The 17,871-nt window shown below is 47.7% G+C and overlaps 2 protein-coding genes and 1 long non-coding RNA gene across 3 annotated transcripts in view; 1 reads left to right on the top strand and 2 right to left on the bottom strand.

Moving 5' to 3' along the window:
- The window catches only part of LOC125389747 (uncharacterized), a 66,824-nt gene that overhangs the window by 44,147 nt on the left and 4,806 nt on the right, over positions 1-17,871 (bottom strand). The window lies entirely within an intron of this gene.
- Positions 3,271-9,790, bottom strand: LOC125389801 (uncharacterized). The gene is made up of 6 exons (XM_087901987.1): positions 9,576-9,790; positions 9,184-9,380; positions 8,553-8,600; positions 7,898-8,106; positions 5,053-5,244; positions 3,271-3,527 (listed from the first exon to the last, which is right to left on the bottom strand). The coding sequence occupies exons 1-6, from the start codon at positions 9,705-9,707 to the stop codon at positions 3,448-3,450; spliced, it is 858 nt and encodes a 285-aa protein (XP_087758113.1). The 5' UTR covers positions 9,708-9,790; the 3' UTR covers positions 3,271-3,447.
- LOC148117722 (uncharacterized) lies at positions 4,568-11,461 on the top strand. Its single transcript, XR_015736735.1, has 4 exons — positions 4,568-4,662; positions 7,808-8,009; positions 10,699-10,844; positions 11,368-11,461. It is a non-coding gene; the product is annotated as an uncharacterized LOC148117722 (long non-coding RNA).

Raw genomic sequence — 17,871 nt, 5'->3', positions numbered from 1 at the left:
CTCTCTCTCTCTCCCTCCTTCCCTTCCTCTTTCCTTCTCCCTCTCTCCCTCCCTCCCTCTCCCCCCTCCTCTCTCTCTCTCTGTGTTTTTTTCATGATTCAGCTAGATGCATTTATTGAACACATACTACTTGGTCCAGGGTCCAGGCACTGAGCGCTCATCAGTGGACAGAGCAGAACTAATCCATAACAGCTATGATGTCACATGGATTGGGATCCTTCCAGGTTTCTTATATACAAACTCAAGAGAGTATCCTTGGTTCCTTCTGTCCATGTCCCCAAGGCAAGACTCAAGACCTGCCCCATCTGACTCAGATGCTGTTCTGCAGCTGCACATGGCTATGGGGACCTGGGAGTGTGAGCAGTGCACATGAAGATGTATGGTGGCTGCAGCATGCAGGCTGGGGTTTGAAGAGGTGCATGACAAAAATGAACTGAATTTGTGACTCTGGTCGTCACAAAAACAGACACATGGTTGTCTGTGGTGATGATGAACTTTTGATGCACTGAGTTAAATCACAATGGGTGTCTGCTTCCTTTTTCTCTTTCTGAGACAAGACCTCATTATGTGGCATAGTCTTATCTGGAACTCACAGGCATCCCCCTGCCTCAGTCTCCCGAGTTCTGGAAACACACACTCCACACAGAGACCTAATGGTTCCATAGTTCAGGATTGTGAACCAGCGGCTCATTTGTCAAATCCAAAGACAACCATGTGTGCTCAACTCTTGTACCCTGCTTACTTAAGAGTTCAGGGTATTGCACAGGGTACCTGCTCCCAAAGCCTGCTCCTGTCCCCAGTGCCCACTCTCTTAATAACTGTGTGTGTGTGAGTGTGTGTATGTGTGTTTGTGTGTGTGTGTGTGTGTGTGTGTCCTTCCAGGCCTTGTTCATTCAGTTCTTGCTCTAATAGTCCTGAAACCAGGAGGCCCAGTGTCCCGGAGTGCGAGAAGATACATGTACCCTAGACCTCAGAACAAATCACACCCTGCACTGTGCTCTATCTGAGCCCCTGGTGACCCTGATGATGCTGATCTACGATTCCAGTCTTGCCTCTTCTGAAACACCCCCAGATACACAGAGAAGGTTTTAACAACCAATGCCCAGGGATCCCTCATATATCCTGCCAACCTGAGGGGACCCCTCATGTACCTCACACTAGAAAGCAAGTCTACATGGGATATATAATGACTGCATCCCATGTCTCTATGATGAAATGACCCCTTGTGTGGACCTTCAGAACCTTCCCAATGATAAGGACCACAGAGTCAGACAGCAGGCTACAGGAATGAGTGATGAGCTACCTTAGGGAGGAGCCAAAAGGTGGCTGGCTCAGGTTTCCATGACAGCAGGGTGACTGAAGATCATCTCTCAGATAGAGTAAGAAGACCACAACTGACACTTTCATACACTGTGACAGCCATGTTGAGCAGTGTCATGCTTGCTCCAGACAGGACCTACCCAAAAGCCCTTTGGCCCTAAGCATAGTGTTCATCCACGCTCTTCCTGTGGGTGTCATCTTGGTTCTGACTTAGCATCCATCCTGGCCAGGGGAATGGCAGGGCTTGATGACCAGACACTTTGGGTTTTCAAGCCCAGTCTTCAACTTTAATCTTCTGCCCAAGGTTGGGAGCTCCTCCTCTCCAGGGCCCACCCACTGAGTAAGGAGTGTGGGTCCATTAGGGGAAGCATGACTCTGTCCACCATTTGACCACAGGGTCCGGCTCCCCAGGAAGCCACTTAAGCTACACTCAATGGGTTCAACTCTGAAACTCAATTCAGGTCAGTAACTGGAGGGAGGGGTTGGGGAGGGAGCTGCTGTGACAGCCACTGCCTTCAGCCTCTAGTTTGTGGTTCCTTCTAATGGCCCACAATAGCTCATCTTCATGACCTAGACCCTCTGTGGAAACACCTCTGGGCATGTTGAGGGCATTTATAGAAATGTCTGCTGACGGCTTCCTTCACTGATCAACACTCCAGTCTGCCGCCAGTGCCCCTCCCCATCTGTGGAGTTTCCTCTGGATTCCCATGGCCTGAACCTTGTTTGGGAAGATCAGCTATTAGAATGGTCAAGTGGCTTCTGACCAGGTTACCAGGAACACATAACAGGGAAGAAGGGCTCTTCTGCAGAGGGAATTGGGGAAGCTGGCTCTCCACTGACAGGAATAAATCCCACCCTCACCTTGGGCATGTACGAAGGCCATCCAAAATGGAAGCAGAGAATCGCTAGAAAACAGAGAACAGCTTAGCCACAATAACCTCATCTGTTTTCTTGGTTCTGACATCAAAACCACAGACAACTCAGGATGATTCTTTTATGCCAGGCCTCATGCATGCTGGGTAAGCACTCGCCACTGAGCCACACCACGGTCTCTCGCTGGAACACCCCAGACAAGTCCTTCCCAGCTGAGCCACACCCTTGTTACCTTTCTGCTCTCACACAAGGAAGCCATTCCTTCATGGAGACATGTCTCCTGTGGACTTGCTTTAGCGTGGAGTACATGCACGATGGGGGCCCTCATCTTGGTAGGAGACATGGGAGACGCCTGGGCGTTGTTGATTCAAACCTTTGTGTATCTGGTGTTTCAGAAGGGGGGTGTTTCAGAAGGGGCAAGACTGAAATCATAGGCAGCTTCATCTGATTGTGACCATGCCCTGGATCTTCCATTTCTTCCATCTTGGGATAAAGAAGTATTTAACTTGTGTTTTTAATGTTATAGGAGCCCACAGTTGAGACTAATCTTTATAAGTGTTGACATTAAAAAGAATAAAACACTTTGGGACTTTTAAAGCTATGTTGTGTTGTAGGAGGTGATATTGACTTGAGATCTTAGGGATAAGTAAGAAAGGAAATGATGACTTAATAGTAGTGTGTTTGAGTATCAAATTGAAAGGGCCTTATTTGTGAAGGTTAGTTTTGTCATTTAGACCTCAGATAGGGTCATCTAGTAGGAGGGAACCTTAATCAAGAAAATAACTGTACATACTTGGTACGGCTGGTCTTTGTGGGCATGTTCCTGATTAGTGATTGATGGGTCTAGTGCCATGCCTGGTCAGGAGGCCATGGGCTGTATAAAAAAGGAAGCTCAGTGACCATGGAGAGCAAGCCAGTGAGCAGAATTCCTCCATGGTCTCTGCTTCAGTTACCGACCGTTCTTCCCTCAGTGAAGGACTGTGACTGGGATGGATAACCTAATAAGACATTTTCTTCCCAGTAGAGTTTTGTTCATGTGATAAAGATATCCTGTCAAAAAAAAAGCAAACTAGAACACCCTTTCTACCCTCTGACTGTATTCAGTCGCTGTATAGACAGGGCTCACAGTGGATGGGCCAGACGCCATACCAGCTGGTACCAGTGCTTGACCAGGTGGATGAGACTCTTCACCTTGGGTGGTCGATCCATCAGGAAGTTATGCTGGAGCTCTGTGAAGCAGGTGGAAAACTTGCCCTACAGCCCCAAGGAGGTGCACTTCCTGATGAAATTGGTGTAAATTTCAGGGTCAGGCCTGTAATTGTTTCTGGCGTGACCTGTAAAGGAAACCTCACTCAGTTAACCCTCCTGCCTTCTCTGGGCTTCCTTGCTCCATCTAAGGAGTGACAAGCTCCCAAGCTGTGGGGTTCAGAAAACGGCAGAGTTTGACCACAGCGATCATCACTCCCCACACATCTGTGTGATCCATCACATCTTAGGACTGCATATACCTGTGGCCCTGGAAAGTCCCTGCCACCACTGGTCCTAATGCAGTTCCTTCTCCACAGGCCTGGAGACGGTGGTGGGAGGGAACCGCTCACTGTGCTCACACACAAAAGAGGTGCACAGCCATCTAATAATGGCCAACCACATTCTGTGTGCTCAGTATCTTCTGCACGGAGCTGGCCATGTGTGCTGGAGTCAGATTCACTGTGGATCAGTCTGTTGTATTTTATATCACCTATATCACACTTCCAATGTCTCTGCCCTGTTTTGTGTATGTATTGTGCTGTGAGTTTGTCAGGAGGTACATACATGTGTGCAGAGCCCAGAGGAGGACATAAAGCCTCTCTTGTTAATTTTCAAATCCAGGACAAACTGAGGGGCCTATTTAGCATACCAAAGTGAACCTAGCAGCCAGGCTCTCCCAGCATCCTTCAGTCCCTATCTGTCGCACTCCCTCCTGATCAGCATACCCACCCCCTACCCTGAATGTTTCAGTCCAGTGGGCTGGACTGCTCTTCCTTATATAAATCGAACATTTTGATTACTCACCCCTTTAATACCTTTGCCCTCATGGCTACTGCACCTGGTCCCCACTCTCCCCTCTCCCTTTTCTCCCCCTCTCCACACATTGCCCAGCTCAGTCTGAACATGTCCACTCTGGACTCTCCCAGATGTCCCTGTCTTTGCCTCTGCTCTGCTTTTTGTCTTCAATCAACTTTCTCCTCCCCAATTCCTAGGAGCAGCCAAGTCCTTTTCTTCTTTCTCTCTCTCTCTCTCTCTCTCTCTCTCTCTCTCTCTCTCTCTCTCTCTTTCTTTCTTTCTTTCTTTTTAAATTCATCTCTCTTCATTGTTTGTCATCTTTATCCCTTCAAGACAGGGTCTCTCTGTGAAGATGGAACTTGAAGGGTATCCAGCAGGTCCACAGAGATTCTCCTGTCGCTGCCTCAAGTACAGTCTGGGTTAGAGGTCAGTGTGTGGTCCTTTCTGTTTGCGTTGGTGTTGGGGTTTGAACTCAGGTCCTCATGGCTTGTGCAGCAATTGCCCTCATCCAATGAGCTGTCTCCCCAGGCATTGTGTGTTTTCAGTGCATGATTTTCTGCAGTACCTAACTTAATAAAATGTGGGCTTTGTTTAGGTCCTGAGAGCAATAAGAAGAAGTGTGTGTGTAAGTGTGTGTGTGTGTGTGTGTGTGTGTGTGTGTGACATGAACTTGTAGAGTGGATGGGCAGCAGGATAAGGATTAGCTGTGGCTGTGTGGCTGTGTGGGTGCATGTGCACATCTGAGTAGACTAGGCAGGCAGCAGTCTGTGTCTTAGGTGTGTGCACGTGTGTGGCTGTGGCTACAGCATGCCATACCATCAGGGTTTGGTCCATCCTTGGGCAGAGTTGGTCCCACTATTGCCAAATCCGCTCTCTTGGTGTCCTTTCTGGGTGTCAGGTCTCCCGGTGGCCCTGCCACAGAAGGTGGTGTAGGATGCAGCTTCTCCTGCATCTCTGTGGCATCCGGTATCGGGGCTAATGATGTTGTTGTCCAGCGGAACCCACCATCTAAAGACAGAAAGAGATGGACCATTAGTGGAGTCAAGCTAGAAGCTTCCAGGATGGGGTGGTCTTCCCAGAGGTGGCCTTGCGGGTCACACAAGGCCTGATCATGCCAGAGAATCCCCACTCCCCTCTCCCCACAAGACATATATCTGACGATGTCCTGTAGTTGCTTTTGGTCTTTTCGGTTTTTATTTTATTTACTCTTTGGCAGCCCACCACTAAGCTCCCAAATAAATACACGGATATTTACTACTTCTTATGAATAGATGGCCTAAGTGTAGCTTTTGTCCATTCGGCTTCCCTAACTGAAATTATCCTGTTTAAACGTTTTGCCTGTGGGCATTTTACATTTATTTATTCAATATATCCTTCTTTTTTTATTACTTCGTGGATGGCTCTGTGGCTGTGTGGTTGTGTGACTATGTGGCTGTGTGGTTGTGTGACTGTGTGGCTCTGTGGCTGAGTGACTGTGTGGCTGTTTGGCTGAGTGACTGTGTGGCTGTGAGGTTGTGTGAGTGTGTGGTTGTGTGGTTGTGTGGCTCTGTGACTATGTACCTGTGTGGTTGTGTGACTGTGTGGTTGTGTGACTATGTGACTGTGTGGTTGTCTGGCTGAGTGACTGTGTGACGGTGAGACTGTGTGGATCTGTGGCTGTGTGGTTGTGTGACAGTGTGGTTGTGTGGCTCTGTGGCTGAGTGACTGTGGCTGTGTGGGAATATGACTGTGTGGATGTGTGGTTGTATGGCTCTGTGGCTATGTGGTTGTGTGGCTATATGCTTGTGTGGCTCTGTGGCTGTGTGCCTGTGTTATTGTGAGGCTGTGTGGTTCTGTGGCTGTTTGGCTGAATGACTGTGTGACTCTGTGGCTGTGTGGTTGTATGACTGTATGGTTGTATGGCTGTGTAACTGTAGGGTTGTGTGGCTAGGTGACTGTGTGACTGTGAGACTGTGTGGCTCTCTGACTCTGTGACTGTGTGACAGTATGGTTGTGTGGTTGTGTGACTGTTTGACTCTGTGGCTGCGTGGTTGTATGACTGTGTGGTTGTGTGGCTGTGTGACTGTGTAGATGTGTGGCTCTGTGGCTATGTGGCTGTATGGCTCTGTGGCTGTGTGGTTGTGTACCTGTGTGACTGTGTAAATGTGTGGCTCTGTGGTTGTGTGGCTGTGTGGCTGTGTGGGTTTGTGACTGTATGGTTGTGTAGCTCTGTGGCTCTGTGGGTGTGTGGCTGACTGCTTGGTTGTGTGACTGTGTGGCTGTGTGGTTGTATGGCTATGTGGATGTGTGCCTGTGTGGATGTGTGACTGTATGGCTGTTTTGCTGTGTGGTTGTGTGGATGTGTGGTTGTTTATCACTGTGGTTGTGTGGCTGTCTGACTATGTGGTTCTGTGACTGTGTGGTTGTATAGCTGAGTGGTTGTGTGACTGTGTGGTGGTGTGGCTTTGTGACTGTATAGATGTGTGGTTGTGTGACTCTGTGTTGTGTGGCTCTGTGGCTCTGTGGGTGTGTGGTTGACTGCTTGGTTGTGTGACTGTGTGGCTGTGTGGTTGTAGGGCTGTGTGGATATGTGCCTGTGTGACTGTGTGACTGTATGGCTGTTTTTCTGTGTGGTTGTGTGGTTGTTTATCACTGTGGTTGTGTGGCTGTCTGACTGTGTGGCTCTGTGACTATGTGGTTGTATAGCTGAATGGTTGTATGACTGTGTGGTGGTGTGGCTGTGTGACTGTATAGATGTGTGGTTGTGTTGTGTGGCTCTGTAACAGTGTAGATGTGTGGATCTGTGGCTGTGCGGTGGTATGGCTCTATGCCTGTGTGGTTGTGTACCTGTATGGTTGTGTACCTGAGTGACTGTGTAGATGTGTGACTCTGTCCTTATATGGTTGTGTGGATGTGTGGGTACGTGACTGTAAGGTTGTATAGCTCTGTGGCTCTATGGGTGTGTGGTTGTCTGACTGCTTGGTTGTATGAATGTGTGCTGTGTGGTTGTGTGGCTGTGTAGATGTGTGCCTGTGTGGTTGTATGAATGTATGGCAGTTTCGCTATGTGGTTGTGTGGATGTGTGGTTGTTTATCTCTGTGGCTGTGTGGCTGTGTGACTGTATAAGTGTGTGGCTCTGTGGCTCTGCGGTTGTGTGACTGTGTAGATGTGTGGCTCTGTGGCTGTGTGGTTGTATAACTGTGGTTGTGTACCTGTGTGGCTGTGTGGCTATGTTGCTGTGTGGCTGAGGAGTTGTATAGCTGTGTGGCTGTGTGGTTGTGTGACTGTGTGTCTGTGTGGTTGGCTCCTGGCATCCTCCTCTCCTTCTCCTTTTCATTTTCTCGCTCCTTGCTCTCTTCCCTAGTTTTCTTCTCTTATCTACTCTCTCTTCCCGCCAGCCCCCCCAATTTCTCTCTGCTGACCATTCAGCTCCTTATTAGATCAATCAGGTGTTTCAGACAGGCAAGGTAAAAAGGCTTTACAGAGTTAAACAGATGCAACATAAAAGAAAAAAAGACATCTTTGCATCATTCAACATAAATTCCACAGCATAAACGAATGTAACACATCTTAAACTAATATTCCACAACAGTGTTCAACTCTACTTCCGGGTCAAGGCTTCTGCAGAATTTCCTGGTGGACCTCAACAAGGAAACTTCCTCCAACCTTCCAAGGTACCTACCTGTGGCCTCCTCATCTTCCTCGGGCGTTTCGGCGGACTTCTGCGCCTCCAGCTGTGACAGGAGCCTCTGGACACGCAGTCGGGGGAATACTGGAGGAAAGTCCTGATACAGGTAGTCCAGAAGTCTCTTCAGGATCGCCCGGTCCGGAGCCATCCTAAAATCCTGCGGCAACTTTTGCATCCAGTCTATCAGAAAGTATAGAATTTTTCTGCAGGAAAGAGCAGGTTAGCAGGAAGTAGAGTCAGAAGCCCGGCTGGCCTCCCTTCACCAGCACAGCAGGGGTCCCTCGGATGAGAAAAAGGCTCTTCAGCCCACGTGCTTCTGGGTCTCATGTCAGGAGTGAGGACTCTTTGGAGAGGCCTCAGACACTTTCTGTGCCTTGGAGGACAGGATGGGCTAACTGGACTGCACTGTGGCGGGGATAGATTCCCCTAGGGCCCTTGAGCTTCATCCTTCCTTCTGCTCCTCAGAACCAAGGCTATCACTGGAGATCTCTGTATTTCTCAACCTGCACGGAAAGTCTCTGGTATCATCCTCTATGGGGATCCCAAGACCAAGGTTACCTGTAATGGCTTAGTCCTCAAGCCTAGCCACCCCAGACCTCCCACTCTGTAGCTGGGCTCTTACCTCCCTTGTCACCCAAAGCCCACTCACCTCTTTATAACGTAGTCTTCTAGAAAGTCACCATCGGGAGATCCACACCTGTGGCATTTTATGAGGGTGTCACTGCTAAAGTCCTATGACCCCAAGCCACCCAGAGATCTAGAGGGAGCTCTCAAAGCCAGTATAGGAATAGAAGCTAGGGAGTGGGTTGGACTGCAGGGGGATCTTTGTATTCTTCTGACTTCCATGCTGAGGGCCTGGGAATGAGCCTCTGGTCACAGATCTTTAAGGTCATGAATTGAACAGGTGGAACCCAAGCTGCCCCTTTTCAGGGTTCGTGGGTTTTTAGGGTTTCCTATGGCCCTTGCAGGGATCCTTTCTGGCTTCATTTTTCCCATATAACCTTATCCCTTAGAGCCTTCTTTGCAAATGGGAAAAGAGTCTTTGCTCAAGGCATAAAAAAGAGTAGTGTTTGACACTACTTGGGTCAATATCACAAACTCGATCCATCTCCTCGCCCTCAATCTATGCCGTGTCAGTCAGAAGCGGCAGGCAGGAGAAGAACTCTACCAGGACACAACTGTACTTTCCCTAGGAGAGCACACAGCCCTGGAGAAGAGCAGGGTCCTCCTAAAACGAAACCAGGAGGCGCGGGGGTCGAAACTCAGGTGTAGCCACTCACATAATCTTGTCCGTTATTAATACCAGCACCTTCCGGGTGGTGGCGAAAGCAGGATAGACAACAAGGAAAGCATCCACAAAGTCGTCCTTTCCCTTTCGTAGAGCAGTAGGGAGGTAGGACACAACATTCTCTATGAAATCTGGATTTCTATGGTCAAATTTGAGCAGTCTAAATAGGCGGACCAATTCCTCTTGACCCTGAGGAAGGACCAAGAAAGGAGGAGCTCAAATGTGGAAACTCTGAGAGATATCAACAAACCATTACCGCACACTGAAGGGAAAGGGGGCATAAAGAATGTTCCCCAGTGTTCTCAAAGGAACACAGCCCCAGGCAGGGATTGCAGTAGGTTAGGAGAACAGAAAGGTCTCCTGCTCCAGGCTGGCCTGTCTTACCTGTTCTTCCATGGTACAAGATGACCAGACGTGTGTGACAAGGCACACCAAACGATCCCAAAGGTGGCCAAGGAGACCACCCTTGCCTTTTATGTGGCCTGAGTCATGGATTTTTCTAAAACAGGACCACATCCTCACTCGTTGAGGTTCTCAGGATGAGTGAGTCAGCCTGAACTGTGAGGCTACTGCCCGCCTCTGGCTACCTGGCAATCAGGATGCCAAGTAACATCTGGACCATTGTGAGGAAAGTGAGGTCACCTCCTGGGGCTCTCCAGCCTGAGCCTCCCGCACATAGACTTTCTCTAGCACTGGTCATGGCTGCCAACTGCTCTTCTTCTGCCTTGACCTGTGTCCAGTGGGTCACAGAGATGTCCCATGCTCGTAGCCTCTAGTTGTTGGAACTCTTTGGGGAAGGATTAAGACATGTGGTCTTGTTGGAGAAGTGTGCCACTGGGAGTAAACTCTGAGGTTTCAAAAGCCTGGGACGAGCCAAACCTCTTTCTTCCTGTCTCCTTTCTGTGGATGATATGTTTATTGACACATATTCTTTACAGTATTATACAGAATAATCCCACCATCCTGAGTAGGCCCTCTGTGCTATCCATCTTGCCAGTTGGGTTGCAGGGGTTCAAATACATTAGCCCAGAGGGGAACGTTTCCCATTCAAACCAAGACACACCACAGACCAACTTGATAAGCCAATGACTTTACCAAAATAAGTTCCAGGAGCACGGGCGAAGGGATACAGGAGCAGGGACCCCTTGAAGGCAGCTGCGTCACTGCACAGCCCATCACCGACTGGGCGCTGACTCACAAAAGCTGCAACTGTGGTGACCCTAGTGCACTTGCACACGGCTAGCCAGGGCAGGGTCGCTTTGCCACCAGCTGTCTAAGCATCTGTAACCTTGGGTGGGCTGGGGGATGAACCTTGTGTCAGCTTTAACTGGAGCTGTGTAAAGCTGACCTACAAGGTCAAGAGACAGAGGAGAAAAACCTCATAGACATCTCAGCAACCCACTTGACATTTTGATTTTCACTTCTAACTGTTCTGTGGAGCCTGTCCCTTGGGAGCACCCTCTCCTCATTAATCCGTTCTTGCACTCACACCTTTTGTTCTCCCAAGGATCAACTGTTCTTTTGCTGACTATGGTGGTGCACATCTGTAATCCCACCATTTAGGGAACTGGGACTGAGACGGGAGGATCTGGATGTCAAGGAAGGTGAACTCCAAGGCAGCCAGCACTACATAGTGAGACCCTACATAGTGAGGTCAGTGCCCTTCAGAATCATTTTCTGTGTGAATATCCACGCTCTTGCTTCAGCGGAGCTTTCTGTGTGCTTGACACTTGAACACACTTCCCTGGTCGCAACTGCTTCAAGTGTGTTTTGATTTCAGAAAGGACCTAGGGTTTCTCTCTCTCTCTCTCTATCTATCTATCTCTCTCTTTCTCTTTCTGTGTGTGTGTGTGTGTGTGTGTGTACATGTGTCTGCTTTTGCATGTGTGTACACCCATGTAGGTATGTGTGTGTGCATTGGGTTTGTGTTCAGGTAGGTTTGTATGTGGATGGAAAGAGGAATTTGGCATTATGTGCTTCCCTAGTTTCTCTACTCTTAGTTTTCATTGAACCACGTTCTGTCACTGAACAGCTCACCAATAGGAAAAACTGTCTGACCAGTGAACTCTGTTGCCCTGATGTCTCCTCGGGTGTCTTTTGCCTTCTTTCTTCCTGCTGTGATAGAATAGTGACCAAAAACACCTTCAGAAATGCAGGCATGTCTTTTATCTTGCAGAGTAATGTCCACCATGAAGAGAAGCCAGGGCAGAAACTCAGGAAGCAACTTGGAGGCAGGAATGGAAGCAGAGGTCATGGAGGAACACTGCATACTGGATTGCTCCTCATTACTTGTCCAGCTTGCTTTTTTAGACCACTCAAAGTGGCACCTTCCACAGAGGGCTGTCCTTCCCAAATCAAGCACTGATCAAGAAAACAGGCCACCTATTTGCCTTCAGGCCACTCTGATGGAGGCATTTTCTCCACTAAGGTTCCCTCTTCCCAACTGACCTTTCTTTGAATCAAGTTGAAGACAATGAAAGAAACAAAGAAAGGAAGGAAGGAAGGAAGGAAGGAAGGAAGGAAGGAAGGAAGGAAGGAAGGAAGGAAGAGACCTTTTAGCATATAGGTAAGAGTTGCACTGAACAATGCCATTTTTTAAAAATACGAATGCTGGTTTTCCACTTTAGGTCCCTGTGCTTTCTCCGCAGGCAGCACACTGAGAGCCATCTCCCTGTCTACGATCTGTACTGTTTCCAGGGTCCATCAACCTGCATGGGGACAATGACGTAAGCATTCCCACTGCTGTCCATAGTAATCAAATGGATGTGCAGATTGATTCCTGTGTGAACAATTTTAAAAGTATCGTCCTTTATCCATGAACCTTCCATTTCTACATCAACTGACTTTCGCTGTCCTTTTAGCTCCATGTTATGATTTCTGCTATCTGTCTTACCCATTGTAGACATTTATTTAAGAATTTCTGGAGAGAAGATAAGGTACACTGTGGAGAGCAGGGACAAGGCATGTAACAGAAACAATGACTGTTTGAATGGCTGTATCTGTGTATTTTCCTGCTGATGTGCTTTTAAGTTGATGCTCTCATCTGGATTCCTCCCTGTGCATGGCTGGTGTGCAGCTGTGTGGCAAGGTCCTTCCATGTGACCTGTGTTGGCCTTTGTGTGTGTATGTGGTGGGTGTGTGTATGTGTATCTGTGTGTGTGTGTGTGTGTGTGTGTGTGAGAGAGAGAGAGAGAGAGAGAGAGAGATGAATTGTTTACTAGCTCTAAAAATGTGCTGTCAATTCCTCAGAATTTTCCTACACATATTGATTGGTCATTATGGTGGTTTGATAGAAAATGACACCCACAGGGTGTGGCACTGTTGGGAGGTGTGGCTTTGTTGGAATGGGTGTGGCCTTGTTGAAAGATGTGTGTCAGTGTGGAGGTGGGCTTTGAGGACTTTGTTGCTAAAGCTACACAAGTGTGTAACACACCGTTGCTTATGTCACCTGCTTATCAAGATGTGGAACTCTCAGCTCCTTCTCCAGCATGATGTCTGCCTGGATGCTGCCATTGCCACCCACCATGATGATAAGGGACTAAACTTCCAAAGTGCAAGCCAGCTCCAGATAAATGTTTTCTTCTGTGAGTGTTGCTGTGGCCATGGTGTCTCTCATTCTGCCCGTGTGTAGGGAGGACAGCTAGACCGCTGCCGTCAATCACTTCTGGCTACTGTGCCTCTCTGTCCTCTGTGCTGGACAGTCGTCCGTTGTTCTACAGGGAAGCCTGTCTCCTATTGCAGCCTGAGTGGGCGTTCCCTCAGCCTGGCTAGTGCACCCTGGGTAACTAAGTCGTGAGAGAAGCTGGCCTCCCCAGCTCTGTGACTAGATGATATGGACAGCTCACTTCTTCTTGATGAGACCTGGACTAGCTTGATGTACGTAACCTTCCTCAAGTTGCATGCTTAGGTGGCCAGTGATGTGGAGTGTGTGCGCTTGGATGTGTGTGTGTGTGTGTGTGTGTATGTGTGTGTGTGCACATGTGCGTGCATGTTCATGTGTGTTTGTCCTCTGATTAGAATCCAAATGAGCTGCTCTACACCCTGAAAAGGCCCTGCCTCTGCTCAGTGCCCTCTAAGTGGTCAAAGGCTCTCACATGCCCAGCATGAGGACCACAGTGAGCCATTTGTGATGCTGCTCTCTAGTGGGGTCCTGTGGAGGGTTGTCTGTGCATAGTGAACAGTGAGACTGCATCCAATCCATTGCCCACAGACAAACGTGTAATATATCCATGGGCTCAACCTTGTCGTTTTTTGATGCCTCCAGAATTGTGGGAAAGCTTTGCAATTCTTTATAAAAAATGATCTGTTTAAACATGTTGGGTGGGGTGTGACATTGTCACAAGGTGCGGTGAGCGTGTATGCACAGCTCTGGGTTCAGGGTTGGTGAAAACGATGAGCACCATTACAGTTAAGGTGACTTCACCCTTCTCTGCATGGCCCTGCTGTCTGCTAGGACAACAGTAGCCCAGGGAGAAGGGAAAACCTATGTCTGTGACCCTTAATGTGTCAGAGCTCAGAAATAATGTCCCTAATGGTTAGGGGCACCACTGAGCATAGGACTGCCCATTCACACTTGTATACTTTTTCTTGCCACTAGATTTTGTAGTGATATTTTCTTTGTGTTTTAACAAACAAAGATTCCTTGAAGATCAGACTGCAGTGCTAAGTCACTAGAGGCCAAGCAATGGTAGCACACCCCTTTAATCCCAGGACTCTGGAGACAGACACTGAGGGATCTCTGTTAGTTCAAGGCCACCCTGGGCTACAAGAGATTATCTGTCTGAAAGAGAAACAGAGTTCACACTAAGGTGATCCCAGCACTTAGGATTTTATGCCTTTAATCCCAACACTAGGGAGGTGACTGGTGGAGACAGGAGTGATATGGCTGGGCAAAGACAGAGCGATATAAGACAGGAGGTGACAGGAACTCAGTGTGGTCTGAAGCAGTCTGAGGTCAGTCTGCGGTCAGTCTGGTTACTCTAGTCATCAAATTCACATCAAATGTTCCCCATTCAATATTCTATAATGAACATATATATAGGAAGGGTACAAATAAATATTTCCTTTGGTACATATTGTAATCCCATCAAGGCCAAGCCCCTCCCATTAGTACATCCAACCACCAGGTACCACCCACAGAACACTCTAATTGCCCTAATGGCTAAACTCATCCCCCTCAGAATAGAGTAAAAGTTCACCCAAGCTCAAGACTTGAAATCTCCACCCTGGAAAAACTGGCTCCCCTTCTCAAGAAAGTATACAAGCCTTGTCTTCTGATCAGTTCTCTGCTGTTTCTCATCCAAGCTGAGACAACTACCTTCCTACTTGTCTTCCAATAAATCTCTTGTGTGAGGTTTGTTGTGCAATATAACTTTGGGTTATTCCTAGCCTCACAACTGCCAGGATACCTTTCTCTTCAGAGCTGTAACACTTATATTGGTTTCCTGATTTGAATAGGTTCTCCTGGTGCCTGTGTTTCCCCTCGGGGCCTCACACTAGGACCCTTTCCCTCTTCTCTGTCCACCCTCATAAGACTTGCTTTCTGGCCCAGTGATCGCTCTGCACCCCATCCACCAGCAGCAATTAGATAAGCTTCCCCTTTGCCTGGTGTAAACGTTTCCCTGAGTCTGATAAAGTAACTGCTGAGGGTCTGGCACCCCTCTGCTATCCTTGGATACAAAGGTACCCTAGGTGATGGCATGGAAGGCTCCGGATGGTCCTCTTGACCTGACCATATCCCCCCACCCTTGGAGCTATAATCCTGCAGGTTTCTTAGGCCAAGCTGGGCTATTGCACCCCTTCTTGCCCTCTTCTCCCGCATTCCCTTTGGAGCTGCCTGTAATGCACAGGCCCTGAGACTTCCGTGACTCTATTCTCCAACCCTTACCTGTGGATGAGACCCCACCCACCCAACTAACCAAATGGAGGTCACTTTCTGTCCTCGCCTTTTGACCTTCACAAAACCCCTGATCCCAGGGACTGAGTTTGGCAAGGCTAAGCCCCTGACCCTTATCTCTAAGCCGTCTTTATTCTCGGCTTACCGCGATTCAGTTATATGCAAATTCAGATATCTTTTAAGTGTGAGTGGTGCCTTAGTCAGGGTTTCTATTGCTGCAGAGAGACACCATGACCATGGCAACTCTTATAAAGGAAAACCTTTAACTGAGGGGCAGCTTATGGTCTTAGATGTACTGTCCATTCTCATGGTGGGACATGATGGTGTGCAAGAAGACAAGATGCTGGAGAGACAGCTGAGGGTTTTCTATCTAGCAGGCAACAGGAAGTGAGCTGAGACATTGTGTGTGGCTTGAGCATATATGAGACCTCAAAGCCCACCTCCAAAGTGACAAGCTTTCTCCTCCAACAAAGCCACACCTCCTGATAGTGCCGCTCCTTTGGGGCTGTTTACTTTCCAACCACTGCAGCTGGCATTACACTGCTCCTCTGTGCTGTCCCATTGCAGTTAAAAGCTGGCTCTGGAGTTCAGATATGATTCCTCCTCCTCTAGACCCAAGCATGCTTGTTTAAGAATTTCCTCCAAAATTTCTGTCCCATATTAGGCAAGCCACCTGCCTATGTGACAGGAAAAGAAGCAAAGCAAAAAAAGGGACAGAATATTGACAAAGGGGGCTATTGCTGCTCATCTCATACTCTTTTGGGTTTGGTCCAACTCTTTGGAACTTTTGCTAAGGTATAAACCTTAACTGAAGATTTGTAAGAATATTGGGTATGATTTAAAAACTGTAAAATCTGAGCCCCAGCAGCTTTATTACAGGCCAAACTAGTCCTAGAATCCCAGAGAAGACACTTCCCACTGCCTCCTAGATCTTTTAATTCTGTCCAGCAACCACAAACTGCACCCCAAACCCTTGACTCCATATCCTAACCTAATACTTTGGGAGAAGTTTTTGGCTTTACCAGAAACCAGGCAGGCTCTAGAAACCACAGGCTGCACCTCCTCTCATGGGCTCCAAATACAGGCCTACAAATTCAGAAACAGACTTTAGCTTTACTAAAGCAAAATCTTGAACTAGGGACCCCAACCCCTGCAGTCAGACCGGAGGCTAGATTGGTCATAGGGACCCCAGAGATCAGACCAGATCTAGAAACCACAGACTCTACTCTCTCCTCTTGGCTCTATATCCTGATCTACAACTCTGGAAGAAGACTTTGGCTTTACCAAAGGCCAGAAGACCAGAGAGAAAGGAGAATCAAAGAACAAAACACGCATGTAACAAAGACAAATGCAGGAATCAACACCTACATCTATCTATAATCACCCCCAATCCAGATGCCAAAACACCAGGAGAAGAACACAATAGCAGAAAGGGCAATATGGCATCAACAGAGCTGAACCATCCTACAACAGCAAGATCTGAACAATCAAACACAGCTAAACCACAATCACAGCCTTAAAAATGACTTTATGAGGATTGGAGAGATGGTTCAGCAGTTAAGAGCACTGACTGCTCTTCTAGAGTTCAATTCCCAGCAACCACGCAGTGGCTCACACCCACCTATAATGAGATCTATTGCCCTCTTCTGACCTACAGGCAGGATACTGTATAAATAAATAAATAAATATTTTTTAAAAAAAATCTTTTTTAAAAAATGACTTTATGAATGTGATAGAGGTCCTTAAAGAAGATCTGAAAAAATCCTTAATGAAACTGAGAAAAATATAAACAAAAATTTGAAGAAATCAATAAATCCCTTAAAGAAAGCCAATAAAAAGCAAACAGATAAAGGAAATTGTTCAAGACCTGAAAATGGAAATACAAGCAATTAAAAAAAAATGGGACTCCTGAAAAGGGAAAATCTGGGTGAACAAATAGGAATTACAGACACAAGTGTCACCAAACAATTCAAGAGATGGAAGAAAGAATCTTACGTATCAAACACAAGATAGAGAAAATACACTGATCAGTCAAAGAAAATGCTAAATCTACAAAATTCCTAACATAAAGCATCCAGGAAAACTGGGACACTAAGAAAAGGCCAAACCTAAGAATAATAGGAATAGATGGAGAATAATCCCAGCTTTAAAACCTAGTGAATATATTTAACAAAACCATAGATGAAATTTAACAAAATCATAGATGAAATTTTTCCAGCTTAAAGAAGGACATGCATATAAAGGTAAAAGAGGGTAGGGCTCAGCTCAGGTGTGCTCCGTGTGGCAAACACCTGTTCTGCAGTGTACAGTCTGCTGCAGAACACTACACACACTGCGCATGCACGCCCTACAGGCCCTACGTCTGCAGTGTACAGTCTGCTGCAGAACACTACACACACTGCGCACGCACGCCCTACGTCTGCAGGGTACAGCCTGCTGCAGAACACTACACACACTGCGCATGCACGCCCTACGTCTGCAGGGTACAGCCTGCTGCAGAACACTACACACACTGCGCACGCACGCCCTACGTCTGCAGGGTACAGCCTGCTGCAGAACACTACACACACTGCGCATGCACGCCCTACGTCTCAAAACGACTGCTGTCCTCGTTCTCTTAACCTCCAACATGACCATCAGGGTTAGAATCCAGCCATAGTCAAGCATAACATGAAGTCTTGGTACTTTCCTCCCTCCCACCAAGCAAAATCAAAATTCTCTCATGTTCTTTTAAGTCAGACCACTAAAAGGGTAGCCTGTAAGGCCTCTCTCTGCTCCTCAGGG

This window comes from Myodes glareolus, chromosome 26, assembly GCF_982192425.1.
Source record: "Myodes glareolus chromosome 26, mMyoGla1.1, whole genome shotgun sequence".
Lineage (NCBI taxonomy): Eukaryota > Metazoa > Chordata > Mammalia > Rodentia > Cricetidae > Myodes > Myodes glareolus.
The sequence above is the reverse complement of the archived record's forward strand: the minus strand, read 5'-3'. Positions and strand labels throughout refer to the sequence as shown.